This window comes from Gouania willdenowi, chromosome 6 (genome assembly GCF_900634775.1).
Source record: "Gouania willdenowi chromosome 6, fGouWil2.1, whole genome shotgun sequence".
Classification (NCBI taxonomy): domain Eukaryota; kingdom Metazoa; phylum Chordata; class Actinopteri; order Blenniiformes; family Gobiesocidae; genus Gouania; species Gouania willdenowi.
In genome coordinates this window covers 15,415,906-15,440,527 of record NC_041049.1, presented here as the reverse complement: position 1 = coordinate 15,440,527, position 24,622 = coordinate 15,415,906, and the positions used below count along the sequence as shown (strand labels likewise).

The window sequence follows — 24,622 nt, the reverse complement described above, 5'->3', positions numbered from 1 at the left end:
TTTGGTACGGTGCCTGACTGGAGTTGAAAATTGACTTTACAACAGTTTTAAAGAAGTTTGAGGGTATTGTGTCAAGGCAACATGTTGATGAATTCAGCTGCTAAATAGTTTCCTCTATTGTTTTTGGGTTCATTGTAATAAAATTTAACAATGCAGTTGACCTCTCAGTGGTTGAAGCTGTGTTATTTTGCTGGTTTGTTCTGATGTTTGACCTTATTGATTATATTTTTTCATTGAAATATAGAGCAAATTCATTGCATTTTCCAGTTGACAGTAATTCAGGTACTATCTGATCTGGGGGAGTTGTGAGCTTTTCAAATACAGAAAACAATGTGCGAGAGTTGTTGACGTTTTTAGCAATAATTTCAGAAAAGTATTGCTGCGTCGCTTTGAACAAGCCATCATTGAATTTATGCAGACTTATTGTGTACAGTTCGAGATGAATTTGGAGTTTTTTTGTTCTCCATTTACGCTCAGCTCTTCTACAATCAGATTTCAAATTCTGCATTTACTTCCTTATTTACTCGGATTATGAGGCCAAAATAGGTGCAGTGCAACATTTCATTACCTTTACAACTAGACAGCCATATGTAATCAAGTTACATGTTTTCCACCAAGGGGATTGATCCCCTTGTATGATTAGTGCAGAAAGTAGGGAAAAGGATTAATATTACCATGACATCCTGCTTACGGCAGAGATACGGATAAATCCTGCGCCTGTCTCTTCTCCTCGTATTCTCCATCTTTGGTATTAAAGCAGAAGTGATCCATAGATCATGGCATGTAAATTATTTAGTACACAAGCATCTAAGTGCCTCAGATTGCAGTTTTAATTACTTGTATTAGTGACTAAAGGCTCTCGCCTGACTAATTCTATCCAATTGCTCATGGCTGCTTCTCAGAGTTGAATTGCGGAGGGAGGCAGTTTGTGGCATTCTCGTGCATGCAGGAGAAAAGACGAGTCCAACAAACACACATACAAACACGCACACAGACAAGCTGCTTCTCTACATTTGCGTAATGTGACAGGTCTATTATTACACAGTAAGCCCACGGGAGCACTCAATAAACACCTATTTCTTCCTGTAAATCCCCCTGCCTCCACCAGGCTGCTTACACGGCTCTCTCATGGCACACAAACACCCTCTCGTCTCCGCTCCCATTCTCTCCTGCTCTCCTCCCCTCCCTCAGCTCCTCTATATGGCAATATCCCTCCTCTGAAAGGCATTTATACACTGACATTTGGAATACAAATAAAGAAATGCGGACAAGGAGCGGCAGAGAGGATTACAGAGGCCTATGAATCTGACAGTTGTTTCGCTTGGGCTTGCACGTCTGTAATGCATCTACACACAGCTCACAGCCGTGCACAAACACAAGCACCATGATGGCAAGATTGATGTTGCAGAACTTCACTTTGCGCCACTTTTAAGACTGCAACTTTTCTTCCTTTTCAAGTTTTACAATCCCTAGTATAGGGCAGGATTTGCTCATTGATAATTAATTCTAAGTTGTCTAATAGTACTTCACTGGCCACGTGTACATGAGAGCTTTGATTCCCCTTTATTTTAAAAGAAAAGTTAAATATTCTTTAAACTGACCTTGAAAACACTTAATTCCTAATGAAAATGGTAATTCCGATTTAAACTTAAACCCGAATTTGGTGGCTTGTTCATTCCGATTTTAATTCCGATAAATAATTCCTCAATCTTTTAAACGCTTAAATCCGCTTTAAGTTAATTTGTCCAGTCCCGATGACACGCTTGTGATGACATAACCCAAGATGACCTCCCAGACTCAAGCCAGTACAATTACTTAATAAGAGCCTTAGAAGACATGGATATAATGAAAAGAGTGGATGGACGGAAGCACAAACATATAAACATAGATATAAACTTATTACACACATACGGACATCAGCAAACGGAACAGACTCTGTCAAATTTGCCCCCTGTCTAATCAGAACCCTTCCCAACCCCCAGACCTAAAGTGGAATTGAATAAAACTGAATAAACCTGTTTTCCATTTAAACCTCAATTTGGAATTACTATATCCATGTAAACACGAAGCAGAACACTTTCATCCAAAATAATTAATTCTGAATAAAAAAAAAACATTAGCCTTGGCCACTGTTGGGGGCAGAATCGCCACCTTTCTACGTTGAAGCCCACAAAGTTCAGATTCAAATGCAGATCCTGCTCAATGCTCAATTAAGCTTGCCTTCAACAAGTTTAGCAATTATTCGACCTCTTTCAAGCTTCAAATACCTTTATACAAGAACTTTACTTTAAATCTAGCCAAATACAGACTAGTTTGAGCTTAAGTGGGTCACACATTTTAGGTGGGAAAAAGAGCAAATTGATTAATGTGACCTGGTCTGTACTTTAGAGTATAAATTATGAATAATATGGGTATATCAGTCCTTACAGGATTGTCAAATTTTCCTGATTATGGGAATTTGGGGAAATTTCTTGTAATAATTTGAGATTGCTGAAATGTGATATGACGACTGGAAAACTGAACTCTGCAAATACTGTGGATTTTAATTGACATTTTTGTATTTGGAAGGGCATGAGATATCTACAACTGAATTAGTTGGTAATTTACAAAATGTTTCTAGATTTTTCTGTGATTTTTACTTTATCGAGCGGGCAGAATTTGATGTTCTAAAGTTTGACACGTGCTTTGGAGTGTGTTTGAGTTGGCCAATCCAGAAGTATACCCACTCTCGGATTCGTTTGCCCAGAAATTCTGCTAGATTTTTTTTGATGAAGCGTAGTTTTCCCTGAGCACTGTAACGTGCTGAGGAGAAGTGATTGAGGAAGTCACTGACGTGCTTTACCCTCACCTTTTTCTTTTTTATGCTAAAAAACGTATGAACCAGCAGCTCTGTACCAGACAGGGTTTTATGTCTTATTTTGAAGCTGATCTAAAACTAAAACCATCCTGTAAACGCAAACCGAGCCAAATCAAGAGAATAGAATTATCAGCTGTTCTTTTCCTATTCCGCTCGAGTCCGGGACCATCCCTGTGTGAAAGCAGCCTTAAAGGTTAGCTGCTACACACAGCTACACATGGATGCATGGAAAAGGTCTGTGGCGCTCGATTTGAGTACAAGTTGGATAGTTTCAGTGTGTATGGCTAACGGATGACACCTCACATTTACATTTATGAATATCTCTCTGCTGCATCCCCTCTGGTTGAATCTAAGAATAAAGAGAGAAAGAAAGAAATCATCACAGAGAAAGTAGGAAAAAAAGAGGTGGCAAACATTTTGTTATTCATGAGCAAAACTTCTGTTGACTGAGGAGCAGGAAAAAAATTGTCAGCATATTTTAAGTCATACATGCTTAGTTGCTGCTTTTGTAACCAGAAAACAAGATTTTTTTTTTTTTGCCTCATCTCCTTCCCGACCTTTTTTTTCTTCTTCTTCTCCTCCCTGCATTTACAACAGCTACAGGACACGATTGCTAAATTGCGAGGACAGAGCAGGTTCATCATTGTGATGCAAAAGAAGTTGAAATGCAACCCCAAGGCAAGGTAGCTGAGTTTGGGGGATCAAGAGAATGTGAGAGGGAGGGATAAAAAAAAAAAAAGTAGCTCAGACCTTTGATGTAGCAGCAACAAATTTACCTTGTGACAGAAGATACATGGGAGCAATAAACGAGTTATACCAGCCCTTACACATGCAATCAGATGATTCTGGCCAGGGTGTTAATTGGATCCTAACCGGCAGATCTGATACGCCTGGGCGTCGGCGGTGAGGGGGGAAGCCTTTCCAAGTGATGAACTATAATTCACTGAGCTGCTTGAAGCACTTGTAATTTACTGTGTGTCACTGATGAAGAGGCTGATCCAGTGGAGGCCATATTACCTGCAACTTCAGAGCGAAGATGCTCCCCCTCCTCCCCCTCCTCGTCCTCCTCCTACCTGCTCTTACTTACACTCCTGACTTTCTTTCTTTCTTTAGTGACTCCCCCTCCTTACTTTCTTCTTTTAATACCTTCAGCTTGTACTTCTCACATCGCTCTGATTTTACTCTTCAACTTTGCGTGCCTGCAGGGAAGCATCAGCCATCAGTGGATTGTGCCAGTTTTATGATAAAGGTGTGACAATTAATGCCGATAATGACACAAACAATGTGCACGAGCTCTGTTGCACAGCTTCCCTTGGTGCACGTTCCATCACAAGGCTTAATCAGTGACTTTCTACATGTAGAGATAAATCAATATGGAAATTGTGCTAAGCCCATCACAATCTCCTCTGGCTTTCTATTAGAGCCTTTTTACATGATGGGTCTTTATGTTTTGATAAATTGCTCCTTCCTCACATTGCTGCCAAACTGCTATGGAAATTGATTCCAGAAAACATTCAGTAATCTACTTAGCTTCAGTCCTGACAATCTACTGTATCGATCTACCCAAAAGCTTCAGGCGTCTGGGTGAGGCCTCACATGCATGATTGTGTAATCTGACATGGTAAATACACGCCTTCACTTGCATACCACACAACTTGAGCTTCATCCGCCCTCGTACTTTGGTGGAGACTCCTGGCTATCAATAATCATTGGGGCCACGTTTGGCGGTAATTGGTTAGTAAATGAGCAGTGTCAACCTAAAGAGAGGGGAGAGGTCGGGAGTCCACGAGCTACAATGTGCGGTCTGGGATTTAGCCCCGTGCCCCCTGGGATGCTCTGACGATTAGGATAAAATAGTAAAAGGAGTTGGTGGTTAAGAGGTTTGTTAATTCATTTGTATGAAATAGTCCAATTAAATTAGTCTCTCTTTCTGTTCCATTCGACATAATGGGAGACCAGGATACCCAGTGTGTCCTGGAGAGAGAGAATACCTGGTCTCGGCACTCTGATTTTCTTCCTGTTTTTAGCCATCTCATCACTGGAAGTGCTACTGTAGAATTGAATGTGTTGCCAACTTTTGCAACAGTTGCATCAGTTGAATCACCTTTGCTGGAGGGGTAAAAAAAATAAGGTTAATTTTGCGAGCTGTAGTTAACTAACATCTTCAAATGTGATTTTAACAAATTTGATAGAATTTGATGATGAATACATATTTCATTGTCTGTGAAATTTACGTTGAATTTGAACAATCTTCCATTAAAATTGCCTTTCTGCTGTTGTTGACTAAACTGAGAACATAATTTAGTTTTATCAGTGTGTAAGACACTAAGAGTAAAGGTAAGACCATGAATACACCAGTTTTATTTTCATAGTATGAATTGTGGAATTGCAATGGCAAATTAAGAAAACAGTGAGGATGCAACGCAAATGCGCTCCTTCTCTGAAGCGCTACGAATATAATGTTCTTCCATGGTCAAATATGTCTGTGTGTGTGTAATAATGTTGATATGAAATATAAAACACAACCAGTAGTCATTGTGCTAGCTGCCAATTGAATGGTGAATTTAAACTACTCTGTAAATAGGTTAAAATATTTGTAAATCTGACTCACAAACCTCACCGTACGTCCCTGCACTACATGGTGGCCATGGAGGCTGAGTTTGAAGCCCTGCTGGGAATGCCCACAGTAGACTGGAAAGACCCCTTCCAGACAACCTCATCCTAGGCTAGACGCAACCTGGGGATGCATTTACAGGATGAGGCTCTGGAGCAGGTGGAAGCTCTCATCATATCTAGCTCTCACATCAATAAACATCTTTTAATTAGATTCACCCTCCAAAATACTGACTATCCACTATTATTATTTTATTGTCAAATTCACTTGTTTATTTCCTTTCTATCTGTATCCAGAAAACACTATGATATGTACGTATTCTCTCTAAAAACCAAGTTCCATTTGTCAAACATTTGCCTCAGCTACAGCTAATTTCAAATATTTTAGGGGATCCATCCATATTTTTGTGCACCAATAATGGAAATGTTTTGTTTTGGATCACAGTGATACAGAGGCTCAGCCCAGCTGAAATATCCCAGCTCTTCTTCCACCATAGAATGTCTATTCATGGTGTGTGGATGTTTACGCCACTGCCAACGTCTTCTAAATGCTCATTAATTTTATCCCTTTGTGGCAAAATCATTTCAAGGAGAAGCAATTCAGCCTCCTGTTCCTTTCAATTCACCGCTCACGTCAATCAAGCCCTCCTGCAGTATCCAGCAGAATGGAGGTGTTATATTCCCGCAATTATCATGTCATATACTCGAAAATGTAAATGAACGTGTGTGTAAAATTAAATTTATGGGTTGTCAGTGAAGAATAAGAACCAGGAGAGCAATTACTTATCTACTTTCATCTTGGAGCCCCTGATACGTCAAGCAGAAAAGCATGCAGTTAAATGTAGGAATTAGCATTGTGCTGCACTCCACAATGGACAAGGCCCAGTGGCTCCTCTCCCCTTCATTTATTCTTTTTTTCTCTTTCACTCTTTTTCCTACTTGCATCAAATGAAGACAATTATCACACACTTTGTCTCTAAAAGCCAGGGATCATTTTAGAACCTGGTTGCTGTTTTCATTTAATTTTTGCTGAGCTTTGCTGAAACCTTGTTGTTCTTTTTGTTTTGTTTTTTGCTTCATTACTCATTTTCACCTTCCTGCTTCCATACTTATGCATGAATGTATTTTTTTTAGTTATACATGCATACATTTAAGTGAAAACCCTTTTTGTCTGAAGTTGGCTTTCTTCTTGAGTGCAAAGAATTATTTAGCCAGCAGCTAATTATTAGCCCTAATGAGTGCATCAGTCTTCAGCCTATTGCAAAAGCATCCAACAAATAAACTGTGTGACTGTGAGGAAGGGGGGGAATTAATCGCCTTGCAAATGTACCTTTAAGTGTTAATAACATTGAACATGTAAGCACAGTATTTGCATAATTACACTTGGACGGTTTAATTTACAACTTTGAAGGCTTTTGTGAGACATCTTTGCTTATTGTGAATGCAAGTTCTCTGGTCCACATAAGACACACGGTGTGCCACAACGTCCTCCTCCTCCACCTTCATCCCATCCACCTTAGACGGAGTCCCTTCTCTCTAAGACCCTAATGAACAATGGAGGCAGGATTTGTTTGAATATGAATATGAATGTGCAGCGGGGCCGACTGGAAGTTGACCTTCAGCTGTGATTTTCAGTTCATCAGGATTAGTCAAGGCGGGCGATCAGGAGCCACTAATGCATAATGACTTCTAAAATGAAAAATGTGTAGTGACCATGCAAATGTCTCGGCTAATCAAAGAGGAGGGGGGTGGGGGGTGGGGGGGACCTGGGCTGGGGGGTAGGCGTCGAGGAGAGGAGAGCTAAACAAGGACGTGTCAAGGCCTGACAGAGAGAGAGAAAGAGGAGGATCGAGAGAGGAAGAAGAGACATATGCATGGAAAGTAATCAAGCCAGCTTGATTAGCTGGCGATGAGGACAGGGATGTCTCATTGGCCCCTTGACACACCATATAGGCTAGCTACTGTCACTGCAGCTCTGTGCCAAACACGGCAGCAATTAGCATCAGGGACGGCGCCGCTACGTGTTGATGTTTTAATCTCAGTCTAGTGCAAAAAGCTTCTTTATCACGGATTTCTGTTGACAAATATACTGCATTAGAACTGAGACACAAACGTAATAGCACCTAAGCTGCTTAGATACCATTTTAAAGGTCATATGTGAATGAAGAATAAATAATCATTGTCTTGAAGTGGGTTTCTCCAAGCAGCTAGCAAATAAAGGGAATGAAAATGTTTACTCTCTCACCTAATTTGTAGTGTTTTCAGCAGCCACACCTAGAGGAAACTTTCAGGTTTTTATAGCATTGCCACTAAACAAGTAATACAGGCTATATGTTGATATAAGTATACATCTTGTACATTGGTAAATAGCGATAGTCACTGGAGACGAAGAAACAAGTGTGCATATGGTTGAATTTTAAAGCTTTCCGCTGGGAAGATAAACAGCTGAGAATATATATATTTTTTTATTTTTGTAGTTCTGAACATGGAAAGGAATTGATCACAGTGCCCACTGATTGTGCCTGCCACTCGTCCACTTCATCAGTGTAGTTTTAATCAACTTTCGAGCTGTGCGTTTTTGCATTTCACATCAACGTGGGGGGGTTCAAGGGTCCTGCTAATTACGGGTCTATGTCTATTTAAATCCCTTACTTTCCCCAGCGGGGTGTTAGCATGGAAAATGAGTCAGGCAACACAAAGGCATAGCACCCATCTGTCCTTCACTATCTCCTCTGTGCTGCAGAGCATCCCAGCCCCAGAACGCCTGCTTTCATGTTCTATAAGAACATACACTTTTAAAGTAAATCCACAGAATTATGGTCAATTACCTTTTTTGACATCCTCCGTCTTAGACGATGTTGGTCAATTTACTTGGAAATAGTAATTAGTTAGTGATTAGTGATTACTTCTCCAAGGAAATAGTCCAGTTACTTTACTGATTACTTATTTTCAAAAGTAAGTAGGCACTTTAATTACTTTACTTAATATAATTAAGTTACTTTTGAAAAATGTGATGCACAAAATATTAAACAGTAGACCTTTCCGCCTAATTCTATTATTTTGGCCTGTGCCACATGAAACATTTTATCAAATGAAACCATTTTTTAACACTATGCACATTGCATCAAGCAAAAATGAAATTAAATGCAACAATTTCTGACTTGAAGAAAATTGTTGAACATTTAAACTTTGCTAGTTCAGCAGCACTAACTCCTGTCGATGGTCCCACGGAGTTTGGCTCGATGGAAGTGGATGTTGTAGCAGCAGCAGTGGGATCTGGGACTCAACGACTTTTACATTCCTGTGCCGGCTTTCTAGGGGCTTGCTCAGATTTGAGGTGGAATTCTTCGATGTAGATACAAGTTTTCTTCCCACGCCGAGTGCTCAGCAGACGCTCGTGTGTTTGTCCTCTTTTACGGAGTCAAACTCAAAGTAGTGTCGGTACTTTGAGTTAGCAAGACGGTTTCATTTAGTAACGCAGTTGCTTGCGGGAAAATAACTGTATTGCAATGTCTTGTTTCTTCAATTAGAATCCCTTACTTTACTTGTTATTTGGGAAAAGTAAACAGATTACAGTAACATGTTACTGCCCATCACTAGTCTTACATGCTCAACTTATTTCAACCAGATCAGGCCTGATGATGTATTTTTTTGTATTCCCAGTTCTCACTTTCTGTGCCTTTCTCGCCCATGTCCAGGTTCCAGTGTCAGTGGCCATGATGAGTCCCCAGGTGATCACTCCACAACAGATGCAGCAGATCCTCCAGCAGCAGGTGCTTTCGCCCCAGCAGCTCCAGGCTCTGCTCCAGCAGCAGCAGGCTGTGATGCTGCAGCAGGTAGGCCCCGCTCACCACCGACAGGGCAAATAGATTGTCACATGTCCTAGTTTAGTCGCGTATTCTCAGTGCAAAACACTTGCATAATTATCATCTCCATTAATGTGAAGTGTAGAAGTCATTAGCACCGCTAGCACACCTGAGTCATCCCTGTGCAGCACCGGATTCTTGTGCCAAGTCAGCGCCGCCCCGTGTCCTTGACACGCTTACCAAGAGAAATCAGAAAATTGACATACTTGTTCTTGTCACCTCTAATTAACCATCTCTTGCATGTCACTGGTTCAATTCCCTGACAAGCATCCATCAGGGACGGCGAGAGTAGGACACAGTCAGGCCGAGCAGCAGAAGCTGAGCATTAGCCGACAGATGTGGTAATATTTAGAAAAGTCTCTCGTCACAGCTAAAAAAAACCATTTCTCATTCATAGATTTGATTAAGAAAAAGAGAATAGTTTAATTAAGGCTGTCAGTCATTTGGAGTAATTTTCTTCATTGTTAGCAACCCGACTCGAGATGTGATATTACTAAAATCATGTCTGCTTAATGTTTTCACAGCAAGGAAAGGCTCTAACTCAGAGAACATTCCAGGGCACGCCTGTGTTAAAGAAAACATGTAAAGTTGATCCATGAATAGTCCACACAAAAAAAAATGTGTCAGTGCCAGATCAAAGACATGGTTATTTTTGCAGGGGATTATTGTTATGCAGACCTAGTTATGGAGAAAAAATAATAATTTTTGAGATATTCTCTGTCTGTAGTTTGAGTTCATGAACTCAGTGAGGACTTATTTCTGTTGTTATAATCAGCAAAACAATTTCTCTTTTAAAAGAAAATCAGCATTATTTGAATTAAGAGATTATATTATTTATTTAACTTTTTCTCAAAATGACGATATAGATTATAAATCTCCATATTTTTAATTCAAATAAAGTCTGACCAGGAAGACGATTCTTAGTTATTAACAAACAATATGTTCCACTTTTGGCTTTTTCTCCTATAAGGGACAGCATGTGTGAGTGAGTTCTGTAGTGTGGCTCAGAAACCCTTCTAAATTTTTTTTTTTTTTTTTTTTTTTTTTTGAAAAAAAAAAAAAGAAACCCTTCTAAATGTGCTTTTCATGCTATTCTAAGAAGTAGTGAAAGAAATGACTCCTAAAATGAGTATTTTAATGCAAAATAAGCTATGAAAAATATAAATATCGATATAGGCGATTTTGTCCATTTCTTTATCGCCAAAATAGAAAACTTGATATGTCTTAAATCTCAGTATATTGCCCAGCCCTATTTTATATTATACTTTATTCTTTGAAAAAAAAAAAAGTATAGTTTCGGCTTTTCATCTCATGGGTACGTCTTTGTTTGTGTGCAGCAACACCTGCAGGAGTTTTACAAGAAGCAACAGGAACAGCTTCATCTTCAACTTCTTCAGCAGCAACATCCTGGCAAACAGGCTAAAGAGGTAGGTGTGCACCATTGCAAGCATCTGCTCAACTTTCAAACTTCACACCATGGTTTATTTTAGGACTAGTGCATAAACTTCATTACACGCCACCCTCGAGTGTCCCCCTCCACCTTCATCCCTGTGTCCAACTTCATTAACGGATCGTCTGAAGGGACGTGCGCACACATGCTCACACACATACTCTCTGATTTATAGGAAGGGTCCTGCATCCAACTCGTTAATGAACTGTTTCTGTCGGTGTACAAACACATGTGCCACCACGGAAGTTGGAAAGCACATAAATCACAGTGACAGGCAGTCAGTGGACAGACAAGGCTCTGTCTCATTTCTCTCTCTCTGGCTTCCAGGCGAGCTGAGACGAGCATGACAGCCGTAAGCATATTTGCGTAACGGCACTGGCACTGCACCTAAAGAGCCAGTCTGGGGCCAATTCTAAACAACACACCAAACCAAGCAAATTGATAAGGAAAGACAGAAGGCGTCACATAAATACATAAATTCTGTCGGTACTTTTTCCATCCCTTAAACTTAAGTGTCTCCACCAGCAACCCATTATGTTGCCCCCCAACAGAAAGTCACAACTGACCTCCCGACGGCTTTGTTTCTGTTTGGATTTGCGAATGGAGTTTTTCAAGGGAGCCTCACCATCAAATACGGAATAGAAATTGGTCTTTTATTTCTCTTGAGGCGAGGTGGAGATGCCTCTTTCCACTACTCCATTATGTAGCCTGTTTTTCCAGTGAGCGCATCACAAGTTCCCCCCCCTCCCCGTTCCAGGTACATGACAATGCAAACACACAGACAACATGTGACCACGACCTTTCTGCTAATAAATGTGTAAAGAGGACAAGAACAAAAGGAAAAAAACCTTGCAAATGTTCTATTTTCTTCTGCTATGGCGCTTTAAAATATACATGTTGTGGTTGTCTGGGTAAGGCTTTGATCTCTGTACAAATCCACTTCCTCGCTGCCTGTTTGTTTGCCTTAGTGACTGAGATAAATGTGTTTGTAGTTGTTTGTGTTGTTTTTTTTTTGTACAAAACTTGCATAACGCCTGTCTGGCACAGCGATAAACAACTGTTTGAGTGCTGAGATGGAGCCAGAGAAGGCTGGAGTATCGACGCATTCTACATGTTTCCTCTGGCCACAAAAGCTGTAACAGGCCATCAGTGGAAGTGAGACAATTAACTATCAGGGTTGATGGAGGGGATTATATCACAACCACAAGATACAAACACTGAAAAGAGGTACACAAGCTGCTCTGTCAGTGTAGCTTGTGTTTGCATTAGGAATGTAACAATATCTAAATATCACGGTTGGGTAGAATCCCGGTTGTACCCTCACGGTACGATAATTATTGCAGCATTGTGGGAAAGCTCACGGTTTTACAGGGAGCCACACAGTTTGCAGCAAAGCTAACAATAACAAGAATGATGAGCATTGAGACATTTTCTCTTCACCATTTTGACTGTATTTATTATTATACTTCTAGATTTATGACATTATAAACTGAATACTGCCTATTAACAGACTCTTTAGATAAAGTGCAAAAACTCAAATGGAGTCTGGAACACTCTTAAAGGCCACACAGGTATAAAAACAGCATAGTAACAAATAAAATAATAATAAAAAAACCAGCCAAGGAAATCAAAAGTAGTGCAAACTTCCTTATTTTGTGTTTAACGTGATTTTTCAAGAGAACGATGAATTAGTCAAAATTTGAGTATCCACTAACCTTTCAAAACCCTTGTTGTCAACTACAGAAAATGGCTATAATTGTGCAACGTACCTTGTTATTTCTTGAGCCCTTGAGCTGTTCTGAGGGAGGTTGGTTCTAAATGCTTCCTTTACAGTTTTTTGACCAGACTGGATTGTTTGTTTGACACAGTTCTTAAACTTTTTGGGATGCCGGGTTGTTCAGTGGCTTCTCGTGTTGCTCGTATTTCCAGAAAAGTAGCCCATTGCAGTGTTTACATATTATCCACCTTTTCTCCTTCATGGTTTCTCGATGCGGTGAAACCAAAATGTTTGTAGCCGCTGCGTCATGCACACGTTTTACAAACTCCTCCGTTTCCACCTCGTTCTGCTGGCTGCCGCCATGTTTCCTTTCCCCTCCATGCTCGCACTGTTGCACGCCATTGGCTCAACTGCCTGTAACCTATGATAATGCCCCAAAGCATTATGGTACTTGTAGTTTGCTCTGAAATGGTCCGCTACAGCCAATCCAAAACTTAATTTTAAGCACGACTCTTCAATTAATACCGTGATATAACCACGACAATATTATGGCACTTATAATGCCGCAGTATCGTGATATCATCAATACTGTGACATTCCTAGTTTGCGTGTATGTTTTTTTTAAAGTAGTCATGAGCAACGGCACATGACTGAAACACAAAACAGGAAGTCCAGACACAGTTCTGTCTCCTCTCCCTCTTTATCAGCTGGTAATCCATTCATAATTTCCACTTCTTATCTCCTTATCTCACTCTCCTCCTCCTGCTCCTCCTCTCTGCTCTATAGCAACAGCAGCAGCAGCAGCAGCTGGCCGCCCAGCAGCTCGTCTTCCAGCAGCAGCTACTACAGATGCAGCAGCTCCAGCAGCAGCAGCACCTGCTCAACATGCAGCGACAGGGCCTGCTCTCACTGCCCGGTCCTGCTCCAGGCCAGGCCGCTCTCCCAGGACAGACCCTGCCCCCGCAAGGTAAGGACGATGGAAAGTGGTGGACGTGGCTGAAGTGAAGCATGTGTCAGACATGTGTCACAGCAAAGGGCGGATGCATACTTTGTGTCACATGCCTTCAGTTTTGTTTGTTCTTCCTTATTCTTTCTTGTCTTCACTCTCCCACTTTTTGTTGTCTAATTTGTATGCATCTGTTTTCCTGTTGTGTTATCTCTAAGTATGTCTGTCTATCTCTTACTCATTAGCATGCTTGTCCCTAACTCTCTCCATGATTGTTTGTTTCTTAGACATTTTTTTATTTATTTTTTCTGTTTCTTTGTTCTTGTCTGATGTTGAATTTCTTTTGTGTTCCTCAACCCTTGTTGTTTTTCCATTTCTTTTTTAAATTCCTTTCACTCTTCAGCCGCCTTTTGTTCCAGCAGTTTTTGTTGTTGTTGTTTACTTCAATTACTGAGAACCACAGAGACACAAGAGGGGAAAAAAGCTCATGATGTAGAAACAGATAATAGAAATGAATGAGCTCTGTTTGTCACGCCCATGCCAAGTAAACACCTGTTAGTTGTTTGTGAGCAGAGAGAAGGTCAACAGAGTTCAACAGCTTTATTAGTCTGGAAAAACAAGCATTGGAAAAAAACACTTGTTTGTCTCAAATGGCAGCGCATTCGTAGTAGCTGTTATCAGGCAGAGGTGGTAAAAGTACTAGTCTTCTGTACTCAAGTAAAAGTATAGATACTTGAATAAGAAATTACTCTGGTAAAGGTATTGAAGTTGCTTCCTTACTTGAGTAAAAGTAAAAAAAAGTAGATGCTACTAAATGTACTTAGGTAAAAAGTAAAACAAATGTCTCTAATAATAACAAAGGGTTTTTAAATCAGCAAATTTCATTTTTTTTTTTTTTTTTTTTTTTGACAAAACTTCTAGAAAACTGGTTCATGGAAACAAGTTAAATCTGTTACCTTTGAACACCTGGAGAATTTAGCACTCATAATAAATACAATTTGTAAATAAAATGTGTCAAGAAAAAAAAAGTGCAAATGCTCAATACAACTCAGAGCATTTTTAAGAACTGGTACATAGAAATACATTAAATAGAGAATTTAGCACTCAAAATGTGTAAATAAAATGTTTAGATTTGATGGAAAGTTCTTAAACGGCAGAATGTCATAATTTTTTGGCTCTCAAAGAACACCCCGCATCCATCATGAGTCATTCTTAACACCAACAACTTTAAAAAGTTATTTTAAATAAGGCCATGGGTGGTGGTCCCCTTCTTGGTTCTTTATGTTCTCGTCTCGGTATTAATGCTGCTGCTTGGCTAGCTCACCTCCATGTTAGCACATTGACTAGCACTAGCTTCTCCTCCATGTTAGCACTTTGACTAGCACTAGCTTCTCCTCCATGTTAGCACTTTGACTAGCACTAGCTTCTCCTCCATGTTAGCACTTTGACTAGCACTAGCTTCTCCTCCATGTTAGCACTTTGACTAGCACTAGCTTCTCCTCCATGTTAGCACGTTGACTAGCACTAGCTTTTCCTCCATGTTAGCTTGTTGACTAGCACTAGCTTTTCCTCCATGTTAGCTTGTTGACTAGCACTAGCTTCTCCTCCATGTTAGCATGTTGACTCGCACTAGCTTCTCCTCCATGTTAGCATGTTGACAAGCACTAGTTTCTCTTCCATGTTAGCACGTTGACTAGCACTAGTTTCTCTTCCATGTTAGCACGTTGACTAGCACTAGCTTCTCCTTCATGTTAGCATGTTGATTAGCACTAGCTTCTCCTCCATGTTAGCCAGCTGACTAGCACTAGCTTCTCCTCCAGCTTTGTGGTTGTTGGTTTGCGTCTTTTTACGTGGTGACGTCATCTTCGAAGGTCTCAAAAGTAACAAGCTCAATTTTTAAATGTATAAGGAGTAGAAAGTACATATATTTTGTTTGAAAAAGTAAGGAGAAAAAGTAAAAATTTGGCTAAAAAATATACAGAAACCAGAAAAGACTACTGAAATACAGTCATGATGTATTTGTACTGTGTTGCTTGTCACCTCTGTTATGAGGTAGGGATAAGGAGTTTCCAGATAACTAATTAAATAATAATTAAATTTAATAATTTAACATTGTGTTAGTTTGAGCTTTTTTTCTGTTCGGCCGGTCCCTTAGTTTTATGGTTAACATTTTAAAGTTTTTAAAAATGTTAAACTCAAAGCTGCTCTGGGTTTAATTGAGCATTTGCACTTTTTGTTTTTCTTAAAACATTTCATTTACAAATTGTATCTATAAATGAGTGCTAAATTGTCCAGGTGTTCAACGGTAACAGATTTAACTTGGCTCCATGTTATTTAAAAAGATACGGAATTTGCTGGTTTAAAAACCCGGTCTTATTATTGAAGAAACATTTGTTTTACTTTTAACTTTTTTACTTAAGTACATTTAGTAGCATGTACTTTTTTACTTTTACTCAAGTAAGGGAGCAACTTCAATACTTTAACTTTTACCAGTATTTTTTTATTCAAGTGTCTATACTTTTAGTTGAGTACTGAGACTAGTACTTTTGCCACCTCTGCTGTTTGCTGAGGCCAAGGCTGTAAAAGACAAAGTTCAATGAAACGTTATATTGAGGAAGAACATGTACAAAGTTGAAACATATGTCTGTGAAAGGCTTATGAGGTTATTATTTTTCTCCGTCTTTCTTCAGCTGGCCTAAGCCCCGCAGAGATCCAGCAGCTATGGAAGGATGTGACTGGAGGCGGTGGCGGCGGAGGTCACAACTTGGAAGACAACGGCATCAAACACAGCAACCACAGTAACGCTGGCACCGGTTGTGGTGGCGGAGGGGGCGGCGGCAGTGGCTTAGACCTGTCCACCAACAACTCTTCCTCAACTACCTCCTCCAATCCAGCTAAAGCTTCCCCACCCATCTCTCACCATTCCATCGCCAACGGACAGTCCCCCGTCCTCAACCACAGAAGAGAGAGGGAGCGAGAGAGGGAACGAGAGCGAGAGAGGTACCAACACTCAGGAGAAGTTCACACATGCTTTTTGTGTTTAGTTGTTCAACATCAAAACGCAACAAAAATCCAGCTACTTCAGAGAAAAACAAGGTGTCTTATTTATTTATTCAGTAGTTTATTGCTGTTGTGGTGCGTTTAGAAAAAAAACAAGAAAACAAGAGCCCTGCTCTCCCAGGGGATTGTGCATGTTATTGAACACACTTAGCTTGTGAATTGGTATCAAAAGCCAGGAGAAGAAGAAGAAGCTACGCAGGCAGGCATTCTTCCAACAAGCATCTCTGGCAGGCATGACAAGCTAACCCCGCTTGTACATTAAGTATTTAGTGCTTTCTCTTTTTTTTTTTCCTCCTCTTTTGAAAATTACCTTCCATGCTTGCTTGTCATGTAAACAGAATACGTGATGCCTTGAGTGGCGTTTCCAAGATGTTTATCCTTGTGATGGCGTCTTTTATAAATGCACCCGGCACTGAAACACAAGCTGTTCACATATCTGCCTATCTGGCCCATGCATTATTCAAAGGCTTTTCTTGGGCGATATTATAATAAGGACTTAGGGTAACAGTTTGTGTGTGTCTGTTACTGTGTGTGTATGAAGGTTTAGCAGAGACTCACACTGGAGGTGGAAGTGCTGTGTAATTGGTTTAAAGTAGATGCTATCTCTCCAGTACCACTAAAAGAGGCTTGAAAAAGATATCTTTAGAAAGTACACAGAGAGGAAAAGAGAAGTGGAAATGAATGAAAACGCAGAGGAAGAATTCTCTTTTTATCTCACCCCTTGTCCCGAGGGGTGTGCGGCGGTGTCTCGTAATGATCGAACAAGCATATTGTCAGGAGCACTGCTTACCAACATACCGTGGATCAATATGGGAAAGCCCCGCTCTGTAAAACACTGTGTGAGCAGCACTGCAAGCACTAACACACACACACATGCACCAACAGACCACACACACACACACACACACACACACTCTCGTCCCCATTCTCACACACCAGTGCCAGGCCTAAAGGTTAAACTGTCATCTGTAATAGGATGTGCTGTCTCTACAGGGTCCTAACTTATTTGGGTGCCATTTTGAAAATATGTATATCAATATTCAAGATATATCGAGTTTTCGATTTTGGCGATATATAAAATTACAATATCGCCTATATCAACATATATACTGTGTGTATATATTATATATATATACATATATATATATATATTTTTTATATATCGATTATTTTGTTTTGAAATACTTGTTTATGAGTTGCTGCTTTCACTACTTCTCAGATTAGCATTAAAAGCCCAGTTAGATGGATTTCTGAGTGCATTCTAACCCAGACCTTCCCCTAAACCAGTGGTTCTGAACCTTCTCAGCCCCAAAATAAAGGTGCCAGAGGCCGGGGTCCCCCACTGTACCTGAAAGTAGTTGAACACAGACATCAACTTTCAAAAAGAGTCATGTGGAGAGAGGACCATCTGTAAAGGGGAGAGATTTGTGGGACCCATCCATAAAGTCAGCAAATTTATCATCCATTGTTCTATGAATCTATGATAACCACATTTATTTATTTATCTGAATAATATCAATAAAATGGGTTAAAAGTGACCAAAATATTGTGGAAAATGTGGTGGAATGGGATTTTAAAAACCACAGAAATTGGTTAAAAGTTGCAAATTAAAGAGGCCAAAAACAAACAAAAAAAGTGGTAAAAAAAAAAAAAGGGTTCAAATTGTCGATATTGGCACATTTAGTTTAGACTGGCAAATAATGGGCATGCGAAATTGTGAATGTGGTTAAACTGGCAAAAAATAGCATCAAATATGCTGAAAAGAGATTAAAAGTGACAATAATGGGTCAACATACAGTATATGACATTAGGTGGGAAAAGGGATGGAAATGGTTACACAAAGTATTAATCTCTAGATGGAAATGATTTGTCTATCAGAATATTTTTTTTTAATGTTTACTCTAAAGCCTGCACCAGTCCTTTCTTGTTTTGTCTGATCTTTTTATTCTGACCTTATTCAGATTATATTTGTTGAAATCAATCTTCGCCTGCACTCCTCTTCCTAAAACACTTTCTTTCTGATCTGTTTCTAGTTCACTACATGAAGAAACTGGCGGTACCCACCCTTTGTACGGTCACGGCGTGTGCAAGTGGCCCGGCTGTGAGAGCATCTGTGACGACTTTGGACAGTTTTTAAAGTAAGAAACAGATGATGTTTGCTCACCATTCCTGTAACAGTCAAATAAACAAGAGCTCACCACTTTCTCCGTGGTTATAGGGGCTGAACAATGGCAACATTGTTGCCTTTCAGATTGCACATTTTGACCTTCCCGACAGGCTAGTTGACTATGTTCTGCTCCAGCAATACAGAAGTCAAACCCACACTGATTCATATAAATATTCCACTCTACCATGGAAGACCCTGATAGGTTTGTGAGAGAGCATTGAAAGCTAATGGCAAACTCGCACGGCCGCACACTCACCTCCACAACAAAGACCCCAATTCACTGTTGTCATGGTGCAGGCGGCAGAGCGAATGAACTCTTCATGCTCCATCAACAATTTAGTTAATTAGCTCATTTGTAATTGGCCGGCTTTGTTGCCTGGATGTTAGTGAGGGGACATCAAAGGAAGAAGGTGTTTGCAGCACTGCCGATTACAGGTTATCACATTGCCACTTACTGGAAAACTCTCTCTCTCTCTCTCTCTCTCTCTCTCTCTCTCTCTCTCTCCCTGTGTCTGTGTCTCTCACACACCACGCACACCTTCATTTGAATATTCTAATTAGATTTGTAATTAACTTTGAAATAATAACCTGGCTTTTGTTTTTCATAAGCTGTGAATGTCCTTATTTTTTCACATACAGTAAATTCTGGAAATGAGGGGTTTCATCCAGTCTTTTTCACCTTACATTTCTCTACTGTGGCATTTGTAATAAGTTGTAATAATATAGTAAAAAAAAAAAAAATCTCTTCATGTGGAGGTTGTGTAGGATTTGAGGCAGATGTCTAAAGGCTTTGTTACTTTGTTACTGGCTCCATTAATTACACTGTTTATTGCTCTTTCAGAGACAAACAAGGTAACACGTTAGGCTGCGTTTTCACACTCACAACTTAAAATAGTCGACTCTTCCCCACCCCTTCCATTGTCCTACCCTGACTCCCTCTCCCCGGTTTCTTTCCCCTCACTAAGGTGTATCATTGCGCTCTATCTTTATATTCTCCCCTTAATAAAGTTTTTTTCACCCTTTATTTGGGAGGGCTGGTGATGGTCACAATTACGCAATAAAATAAATGTTTTTATTTCATTTCAATAATATAACATGCATAACTGTCGTGAAAAGATTGCAGTACATGTAGTGTTGACCGTTGACAGCATGTGCAGACAAGGTGAAAAAAAAAAACATCTGAAGGAGGAAGTATAATGGACAATGTTGACTTAGTCATTTAAAAAAAAGGTTTCACATAGTTTATTTTTAAGTTATGCTTATGAAAAGCTGGTTTGCTGAGCACATTCCATCACCCAGGCCGGTCTACATCCGTGCTAGTCCAGGTTGAACAGTTTGCCTTGCAGCTTGGGAACAGATCCGCGCATGATAAAGCAAGCCTGTGTCAGATTATCAAGCTCGTCTTATCACCTCAGTACACTTACTTAAAGAAGACATCAGTCCATTTCTCTCTGCTCTGTATGTCCTTTTCATACAGTCTCACAAAGCCCTGTGTGTGCAGTGAGGATACTGTGTCCAATGGCTTTGGTTCAGAGCACAGATGTATTGTAGAAACCTGTTTGTGTGTGGGTGGGTGGGTGTGCTCGTGTGTTTGAAATCATGAGCAAAAAGATGTGAGGAGGACCGTAAGAGAGAAAAATGAAGTGTAAGGTTTGGCAGAAGATTAGCTGCTACAAAACAGACTTGCGTTCCACTCCTTGCTTACGAACCCAGTCAGAACATGAAAACAGACGCCCAACAAAGGAGGCGGGCTCGTCATCAAAACAAAGATGGCTGCTTGGTGGCGTGCCTTGGAGCGGTGATTGTAGGTGTCACAGGGAGTGCTTTGTTGTTTTCCAGAGATGCCAGTCGACTGCATAGACACCGACGCCCCCGTGCACACACACACAGGCATAGTTTAAAAGGGGTTACACAAAGTGGGTGTCAGATTTTAGATGACAGGTTAGATGTTGGTACTTGGGCTGTGGGTTACAGAACGAGGGGGGGCTCGAGTCAAGCTGGTGTCTCCTAACTCCGCTCAGCAGCGGTGACACTTTTACTCATCTATTGTTTTGTTGCATGAGGAAACTTGTCAGGATCAGCATTTAATAGCTTCTCAGCGTGCTTTTAAGTGTTCTAACCTGGGAAAGGTAGCCGCAAGGTGGCTGGCACCCTGAATTAGCTCTGTGATGTTTATAATGAAAAAAAAATGTCAGGAGGGGGGATGTTACTTCAGGGGTGGGTTCTGCAGTTTCTGTGTAGGTGTTTGTGTTGTTGGGGGGGAAAAAAAGGATAAGCATCAATGCTGAATCTTTTTTAGTCTTTTTTTTTCTTTTTTGAATAAACAAAAGCGATGCAATTAAGTCCTAAAAATATATTTGTTTAACTGTGATGTCAAAACTTCCTCTTTGATCACTGCAGTTTTTTTTCCCCACATCATTGCCGGCACTGATCAGATGACGTCTTTTAGGCATCAACACATCCACTTAGTTTTTATTTTCCTCCAAAACATCAAAGACTTCAAGCTTATGACCTTTAAGTGAGCCTGATTAACCTGCACACAAACACAGCTTTCTGCTCTCCACATGTAGTCCGTCTCTTTACAGCTGTGGCAGAAAGCAGGATCCATGCTAAATCGGCAGCTAACCTCAATGTTGGTGGCTGTAACTCAAGGCTAATTAAAGCCACAAGGAGGAGTATTTGTCTTTCTGTGATGAACACATACACACATTGGCCACGTTTACATGAGAGCTTTAATTCCCCTTTCATTCAGAATAAAAGTTAAGTCACCTTGTAAACACCTATTTCCAAATGAAATTGGCCATTCTGAATTCAACTTAAATCTGAAGTAAATCAGAATCAGAAATGTTTTTAATGGCCATGTACAGTTTTAAGGACAGTACAAGGAATTTGTCTTGGTAGTTGGTGCACAAAACAAACAACAACAAAAATAAAAAACAAAGAACAACCTAGCAACAATAATAATAATAATAATGATAAATATAAAGGATGAGGGATAAATAAAGGATAGATAGAGAATAAAGAATAAATAGGATAAATATAAACATATACACAGTGCAGCAGATAATGTCATCATGGAGGTGGTGATCGGGTGGGGGGGGGGGTTCAGTGGGTGACTTGGGGTGTGTTCATGTGGATGGTGGCAGAGGGAAAGAAGCTGTTTTTGTGTCTGGAGGTTCTGGTCCTGATGGACCGAAATCTCCTTCCAGAAGGGACAGATTGATACAGTTTATGACCGGGGTGGGAGGGGTCAGCCACAATCTTTCCTGCACGCCTCAAAATCCTGGAGGCGTACAGGTCCTGGAGGGAGGGCAGATTGCAGCCGATGACCTTCTCTGCAGAGTGGATGATACGCTGCAGTCTGGCCTTGTCCTTGGCCGTAGCTGCAGCGTACCAGATGGTGATGGAGGAGCAGAGGATGGACTGGATGATGGAGCTGTAGAAGTTCACCATCATCTTTGTGGGCAGACTGAACTTCTTCAGCTGCCGCAGGAAGTAAATGGCTGGTTTATTCCGCATGCGCTTGCTCGTCCTGTCACGATGATGCAATGGTGACGACATAATCCAAGATAGCCGCCCGAAGCAAGCGTTGGACTATTTATTTAATAATACATTTAGCTAAATGCCAATTTCCATCCGTATTCTCCTCAGCAAACTTAAGTGAAACAGTATGTTATTGTCAAGCTGCTGCATCAAAACTTTAATCAAAATAAAAGTGAAAATAGTACTTATTATGTGGTTTGCTGTTGTAGATGAAAAGAAAAGGTTGACGTGAATACGTCGCGTTCGCCCCGTCCAATCAGAACCCTTCCAACCATCAGACCTAAAACGGAATTGAATAAAGTCAAATACACGTTTTCCATGTAAACCTCAATTCAGAATTACTATTTACATGTAAGCATGAAGCAGAATACTTTATTTCTGAGTGATATAATTCCGAATAGTTAATTCTGAATTAAAAAACATAGCAGAGGACATGCAGCTAAATTCTATTTTTCCAAATGTCTGATGCATTTTTAACGCACACTCTTTCTCTGCATGATTATTAGGCCCTTAGTGCACGTTGATGGTCTCTGCATATTCATGTGTGCAGTTCTGGACAAAAGCTTGGAGATGTTTTGTTCCCTTTACTTTGCAAGAAAAAAAGAAACTGCAGGATCCAATAAGAAGAAGAAAAATAAAAAAAAGCCAAATCTTTATCTCTGAGTTAGAAAAACAACAGCTGTGTCTCAACCCTCTCTTGCCCTCTGTTTATTAGTCTTTTTGTCAGCTTTATTTGCTTTGATTGCTTTATCTTTGCCATATCTCTCAATCTCTGTCTTTGTTCATTCTTTCCTGCTCTCTGAAGGCCCTCATCACACGCTTTTTCTCCAAGGCAGAAATCAATGCTCCTCTCGAATCAGTCTTGAACAACATAAACAGCTGCCAAGCAGACGGGTTTTTAAGATATGCATCTTCCACTGCCGGGCTCAATTTCTTAAAACCTGGACAAAACATATACAATCAGTCTTATCTGCGGCTGATTTACTCAACGTATTTGGATTTTCTGGTAATTTGGCTGAATAAAAGTCAATGGAGTTCAAACATCTCAGTTATCATGTGTGAAAGAAAAATAAACTCAAGACAATGGCGTACATGAATAATTGTAAAATGGTTTGTTTTATGCTTGAAGACTCTGAAGTAGAATGGGTGCCATATTTTAGGACATGAGGTCTTTGTTCATTTTTCTTTTTTCCATCTGCTCATCTGTGTGTGTGCGTGTGTGTGTGTGTGTGTGTGTGTTTCCCCCTCCTCCCTTTGCTGTCTTTGTGTGTCATTAATGCTCAGAAGGACATGCAGCCCATTTGAATATTTCATAAATGTATGTAGTAAAGTTCATGTAATCACCTTGATGAGCGGGAATCGCTGGAAGGACTGATGTAACTGGAAGGCCATCACAAGGCCTTCCCCCACTCACACACACACACACACACACACACAGAGAGAGAGAGAGAGACACACATACACACAGAGAGAGACACACAGAGACACATACAGAGACACACACAAACACTCCAACGCTGATAAACAATAAGAGAAACAAGCTGCTCATCAATAGGTGGTAGTCGTACTAAAGGTCCCCCCCACCCCCCACCCACCCACTCACACATTCTTTTTATGGCTTTTACATTGAGGTATCTTCAGGGACGACGAGCGGCGGCGCTCCGAGCTTCTGAAGCAGCTGTAATTCATGACACACGCCATACATCAAGTGCATAAGATAGCATTATGGGCAGTGAAATGAAAAGGGTATTTGCAACATTAGTTCCCTCATCCTGTGAGGGACGTGATTAAATGATTAATGAAATGCCCCCCTTTTTTGCATGCGCATTCTGAAACAGCAATTAGGCACAGGGCTGGTTGGAGAAATCCACCAGCTCGTCCCTCCCTTCTCTCTTTCTTTCTCTCTCTCTCCCGTCCCTCATTCATTCATACCTCTCCTCACCCTCCCTCTAATATTACCACCTCACTCTGTATTTATACAGAAGAAATGGGAGCATTCCAGCAAAAATATTGCTTAAAGCAGTGTTTCTCACATGGGGATACGCGATGGCACTATAGGGGGTACTTGAGAGAGAGAGAGCGAAGAAAATTTACAAATGAAAGCATTAAAAATTAGGTTTTATGTTTTTTTTTAGTTGAAATTGATAATCATACTAAATATTACCAGCAACTCAGAAAACGACACCAAAAACACATGCACGAAGAGAGAAAAATACTTATTATTACCAGCAACACACAAAACGACAACAAAGGCACACTAAATAAGAGAAAAATACACAAGATTGCTACAAAATACACAAAAATAACTGATAAACATACAAAACCACATAAGAAACAACCAATCGACACCAGAAACACACACACTGAGAGAGAATAGTTTAAATAATACCAACAACACACAAA

The 24,622-nt window shown here is 40.3% G+C and overlaps 1 protein-coding gene across 2 annotated transcripts in view; it reads left to right on the top strand.

The window, feature by feature from the left end:
* LOC114464666 (forkhead box protein P2) overlaps positions 1-24,622 on the top strand; it is a 71,025-nt gene that overhangs the window by 24,892 nt on the left and 21,511 nt on the right. For both annotated transcript variants that reach the window (XM_028449087.1, XM_028449088.1), the window contains exons 3-7: positions 9,169-9,306; positions 10,674-10,763; positions 13,290-13,470; positions 16,140-16,449; positions 18,543-18,647. In XM_028449087.1, coding sequence (XP_028304888.1) covers positions 9,169-9,306; positions 10,674-10,763; positions 13,290-13,470; positions 16,140-16,449; positions 18,543-18,647 — 824 coding nt within the window. The remainder of the gene's footprint in view (positions 1-9,168; positions 9,307-10,673; positions 10,764-13,289; positions 13,471-16,139; positions 16,450-18,542; positions 18,648-24,622) is intronic.